Source organism: Pyxicephalus adspersus, chromosome 3 (assembly GCF_032062135.1).
Source record: "Pyxicephalus adspersus chromosome 3, UCB_Pads_2.0, whole genome shotgun sequence".
Lineage (NCBI taxonomy): Eukaryota > Metazoa > Chordata > Amphibia > Anura > Pyxicephalidae > Pyxicephalus > Pyxicephalus adspersus.
The window spans coordinates 3,603,647-3,609,764 of NC_092860.1; the positions used below are offsets into that span (position 1 = coordinate 3,603,647).

General features: G+C 40.3%; 1 protein-coding gene across 1 annotated transcript in view; it reads right to left on the bottom strand.

Moving 5' to 3' along the window:
- TOM1L1 (target of myb1 like 1 membrane trafficking protein) overlaps positions 1-5,892 on the bottom strand; it is a 49,524-nt gene extending 43,632 nt beyond the window's left edge. The window contains exon 1 of the mRNA XM_072403363.1: positions 5,650-5,892. Coding sequence (XP_072259464.1) covers positions 5,650-5,707 — 58 coding nt within the window. The 5' untranslated portion in view covers positions 5,708-5,892. The remainder of the gene's footprint in view (positions 1-5,649) is intronic.
- Positions 5,893-6,118: the final 226 nt, after the last annotated feature.

Here is a 6,118-nt window from a genome sequence, read left to right on the forward strand (position 1 = left end):
AATGCCAAACATCGGAAAAACAGCCAACTCCTTGTGTAAATAAATAAAAGTCAACAGTAATCATCACTAATCATTAAAATATAATTTGGAGATCAAAGCTCCGTCAATCGCATTTATTAAAGCAGCAAAGCAGCAGCAAGAACATACAGCGTGTATGTTGTAAATGAGATTGGATTGATGTGATGAGTCAGCTGTATATTTCCTTCTACTTGTGCCAGGAAACTTTTCTACTATAGAGTAAGGAACAAAGCTGAATTCCTACCGATACTTTACCCATGCCAGTGTCTGCAGGGTGAAACCAGCACAGGATTTGGCCTAAACTTGTGAAGGGGTCACATTTTAATATTAAACTAAATGAAGGGAAAAGAGGGGGAATTGGGTAATCATTTTCACCCCAACAAAAAACAAGGAGTTGAGTGGTGTACTCATAGCATGAATAAAATATTTAAAGATATTTGTATTGGGTACAGGAAAGTCCAAAGTATTGGCTAGTAATGTTTTGTACTTATATCCCAACATATTTCACAGGACAAGCTTGCTTCTTCAGGGGAACATCACACACAAACAAGGAAGGTTCAAAATGACTGTATAAAGGAGTTCACAGGATTTGTACCAATAAAACATTAATAATGCTATGTAAAGCTGAATACTCATATATGAGGACTGAATATGCAGTGTATAGAAGCAATGGCAGATCATTTATTTGTGGCTTCTCTACACAGCATTATACTTCATTTTGCTAAAGTGAACCGAAGCGGAACATTATAAGAACAAGCTGCATACACACTGATCCTAGGTTAGTTCACATGCTATTAGCTGAATGTTAGTGTTGTTTGTGTATGTGCATCAATGTCTTCTACAGCCTTTACTTTATTTGCTCTATGACTGTTACAATGTATCTGTGCTTCTGCCCTGCCTGGAATGTAATGGCTGATATAAAAGATGATTGTAATAAAAGTGATCAGACATTTTTTGAACCATATGATACAAACATGGAGAAAAAAGAGACACAAATATTAGATATTGGCCTCTTTATAAATGTAGCCGTTTGTGTCTACATACCCTTTAAAGTAAACTTGTTAAGAAATGTAAAAAGGTAATTTTAGACCTGGGAGAGAGAAACAGGATCTTGACTTTGCTTGAAAGTACGGGTAATCTTTAAATAATATTTGCTTCCATCTGGATACAGATCTGTAAATCCCAAATATTTGCACAGGATATGCTCTAATAAATGTACAGATCTAAATAATTATTATAAGATAATTGCTGCCTGTGACTAACTACACAGCAGTCCTCCAATGGCATTCACCAGTCCATGATGGCGGACTGATGAACGACTGATCAGGAGAGACCGTGATCTCCCATGGAGGCGAGCACAACATGGTGCCACTTGCTTGTCCCCTATTGGCTTTCTAGAACAGAATAGAGCTGTGTGTACAGAACTCCCTCAATCATTTGTTTCTCGAAGACAATCGTCTGATGTCCATTTGTACGAGGATTAACAGCAAGTCCCACAATGCTTTGCTCATGTAGCTGTGGAGTGTGCACACACTTGCATGCACTTTTGAGTTGTATTGCGTAGGAGAAGCGAAGGAAATGTAAGAAATAAATATTGAAATGGGTTACAGAGAAAGCAAACTGATGAAAAAAAAACAAAAAACGAAACTGAACTGAACCCCAACTGTCCACCGTTTTTTTTCTTCTGGGGACAAGCCAGAATCCCATAGATTGTAATAAGGAAAGCAGTGAAAATTATTGGAGACTTCTGTATCTCTGCACAATTTTTGAATGGTGGCCCCACCTAGGAAAATATGTTTTTTTTCTGGGTATATCTCTGGCTGGGCCCATTATTCTTTTTACAGAGAGATTAAGCTGGAAACAAAACTGGAGCTGCAGGTATAGAGGACAATAAACATATTTATTTGGGTGTATTTCTATAGGAATAGTGTAAATCATCAGCACAGAATCCATCTCATGGGTGGATAGAGTATTGGCTGACGTTGGGCATTGGTAATTTAAAGGGTCAGTTCCCAGAGGCATTGGTATAGATTGATATTCAATTCCTCTAAATTGATATCTGGTCCAAAGACTAAAAGATATTGTTAGTTCTGCATAATCATGGGTTTGAAGGTCCCAGGGCCAACATAAAGGTCAATCTCATTCTTGAGGTCCCTAACTCTTAAACTCAACACACAGGGGCAGTTAGAGATTACAGCATGGGCTGAGACAATGGGCCTGATATAATAAAGCTCTTCAAGGCTGAAAAGGATAGACATTCATCAGTGAACCTGGGCGATCTAGCAAACTTGAAATGGATTTCTTCAAAGTAATTTTCTATTTGCTAGTTAGCTAACTAATGTTTTGAATCCTGGAGCAGATCCAGTCCAGGTTTCCTTAAAAACAGATTCACTGATGAAAGTGTATCCTCCCAAGCCTTTGAATGCTTTAATAAATCAGGCCCAGTGGGTGAAGTTCTCATTGGGAACAAAAGCAGTGCAGGCTGGGGGATCATCCCATTACTTGGATGGGGATTTTTGCTATGGTCAGGGTCCCTATGATAATGGTGGATGATAAACACGTCTTACCCATGCAATAGTCATATCCACAATGCAGCACATATTGAAAGCTTAGGAATGAATGTGTCTATGTCTATGGTTCCCTCCATGCTTGGCCAGATTTTCTTTTAAGCAGAGAGAGCTATTTGGCCTAAACAACAATGCGGAAGGAATAGAAGAGGAAACACCAACCCATGAACATGTAGAAGATGGTGATTTGCCTAATGCTCCACACAAGAGGGCCAATATACCCAAACAATGAGCACGTCCTCAATAAGACACATATCTGAATACATGAAAAGCCTTTAGAGTGAACCTACCTGAGGTTTGGTAATGGTTAAAAGGCTTAACCACATGGGATGCCATTTACTGCATGGTTGGGATCACCATGAGAACCCTCATGTAACAATCTATGGTTTATTGGAAGTTTTATGGTTATTTGTTGGGTTCATATAAATTGAACTGTGAATACTTTTTTTCATTTACAGTGTATTACTAATTGCCCTGGCCCATAATTCTTCTAACATGCATAATATTATCTTGCTCTAGTGAACTTCTATTTGTCTTTTATGTTTGACTAGTGTACACCGTGCCATGGAGGAATTTTATTGGTGGTACCACTGTTGCATTCTGTAAGGTTTCAGCTCCTAGCCCATACCTAACCTTTCAGGTCGGTTCACTCTAATAACTTTTTATCTATTCCAACATGTTTTCCCTTGAACAATGTGCTCATTATTTGCTTAGAACGCCCCTCCCATGCACTGGAAATAAGCTTAATGCCCAATTGGCATTGCCAACTCCCCTACATTTACTAAGTTGATGCTTCTTGCTCCATTCCTGAACTGCACTGCTGCTAGGGATAAAAACCTTACAGGGTTTAAAGCGACCTCAGGCCAAGCATAGAGGAGAGAATGGACAGCAATAATGCCCTGAGCATGGGCAACATGTCATTTCAAGCAGGGTACCTTCAGTACTCCTTCAGTCAGCCCCCTTTACATGAACAGTAAAGCATGCTGGGTGAAGGCATCCAATTCTGAATAAGTTAATAGCTCTTTTTAAAGTACAAAAATGAGACGTGTTATAGAATTAATATATCATTTTTTTCTGAATAAAACACATTTTTGTGCATTACCCACCACTGCAATATTGCTTGGGTGCCATTCAAAGCTCACGGCTTCATGTGTTCATACATCGAGGTAATTCTCCATAACACACCGGCTGTACTACACATTACTGTATGCATGAATATAAATCTGGAAGTTAAAGAGCTTCCAATCCAAGTCTCCGTAGGCTGGTATAGCAAAACATCTAAAAGGTGCAATTTAAAAGAAGTCATGGAATGATTTCATGTCTTGTTTTATGTAATGGAACATTCTGAACTATTGACAATATTCCGGTCAATACAGTTGGCTTCAGATGACAGGCCTCTCCTGCAAGGCACAGGTTAATTATTACCTCTGTGGTGTCATAGCAAAGCATTCATTTACAGTGACCGCTCAATCCTGAATAGCTTTGTCCCAGCCATAAAGGTTTTGTTTCCTGGTGCAGGAAGAGCGGTTTCATTTTACAGCACTAACTCAGCCATTGCATTTCTGCCCATCCAACACTCAGATTTACAGTTTTGCCATACTGGCAGAGCAAAAGACCTGATTTTTTTCTTGTTGCTGTCAAATTATACTAACAGGTCTTGTCCCTCCCCTTAGTCTGTGATTGGACAGTGAAGAAGTAGCAGCAGATTGATGAGCTCACCTCCCTGTCCCTCTTCTTTGCCCTACCCACATGATCCATGTTAGTGGCATCGATTGGCTTTGCTACTGGCAAGAAGCTAATACCCAGTTATATTCAAGTATACGGTACTTGTAATAAAAATAAACTTACTGCTATATTAATAAACCTCCATTCATTTCTAACTTTTATATCTACCCGGAGTTCAGAGCTAACCTTTGTGTGCAGCCTGATGCAATGACTGATCTCCTATGTCCGCCTTTCTTATAGCATTAGCATTTTATTGCTTTTATGCTCTTTGTGTACAGTTGTCTCTCCTGTTCATTATTTGGTTTTAAAACAAGATTCTTTTATAGTCCATTGTTTTCAAGGCCGGGTGGGACAGTGTAAACATGAAAACAAAGCCTGGGGCATGATGGGTCCCAGATAAGAACATACACAGAATTCCTCTCATGTTACCTATATTCAGTGAAGGAGTAAAGAGAAGGAAAATGCAAATACGGAAAGTTAACTCGGCTTGGAGTCAGGACATGGACACTGGGCTACATGATGATTGGACGTTGGTGCAGGCTGAGGGGTGCCAAGGATGGGTCGTCATCACCCCAATGCACCAATAAACATTTTACTTCCAATGGCAAGAATCACTAGAAACCCGTACTCAGATGCCACCAGAACAGGTGCCCCTATTGGAAGATGAACCTCCCTAACAAAAACACACCAACCAACTACATCAAAACAGTTTTGGCATGGAATAGAATTGGAAACCTGTACAGGTCACCACCTCCTGGACATGGCAATTGTATGGCTGTCATGTGGATTTATTGGCTTCTATGGGTTAGAAGTCTTTTTCTGCATATACAGGTCACCTGTCCCGTCACAGATATTTCACTATTGGGGTTTAGTTCCGTTTTACACTGTTGGGGCTAGCTATAAGCTAAAGGTTTTCCTGGAGGGCTGCATGTAGAGGTTAGATTTCTGTCTATGGAAATTATATTTCCATATTTCCAAAATTTCTGTATCCACAGATCACATTATATTAATGTGGGGATCTTTGAGAAGAATGTCTCTTATATTGGTGGCCATTGGGAAGAATGTCACCCTTACAGCCAAAAGGATCATTGGTGACCAAATGATCAAATAACCTGAGTATCAAAACTGCTGATTGCTCAAGGAACCCCAAGCAACCTATGGAGGAACCTCAGAGTTCCACCAAACCTTGGTTGAGAAACTACCAGATTCTTGCTTATGACAATCACAATCCTTCGTCTTTTAGAAGATCACAAACATTCATCTCCGGTAACAAGAATCCACAATCCATTCTCCACTATAACTATAATCTTAGACCAAGCCAGGTCCTATCATTGCTTACCAATAAGATTCCCCACCGGGGTACTAAACGGATCTTTAGCATTCTTGGTGAAGGCCATGGTAGAGTTCTTGCTTTCTTAAACTCCCATCAGTTGGACGTCACCCAGTAATCCAGTGATCGCAGTTTAGTGTATGTAATCTCCAGGTCCGCCTGTGCTCAGTGCTGAGTTACCTGGCTGGGGAGGGGCGGAGGAGGAGCTGGGTGTAGCTGGAAAGCTTCTCCAGGTAACACACAAGGTGGACTGTGACTGTCACGTGAATTGGTAGTCATAGGAAGGCTTTGTGATCTTTTGATAGAGGAGGGAGGTGGGAGGGAGATAAAGAGCAAACACTGATCTTGTTTAGACTGCACTGGGACATGGAAGGGTTCAATGTGGGTGGCTTTTTTCCATTTATATAACAGGGAAGCTACGATACAGCTGCAGCAAAGATTCCCTGCATTCCGTTCCTGCTATATAATCACATCCAGC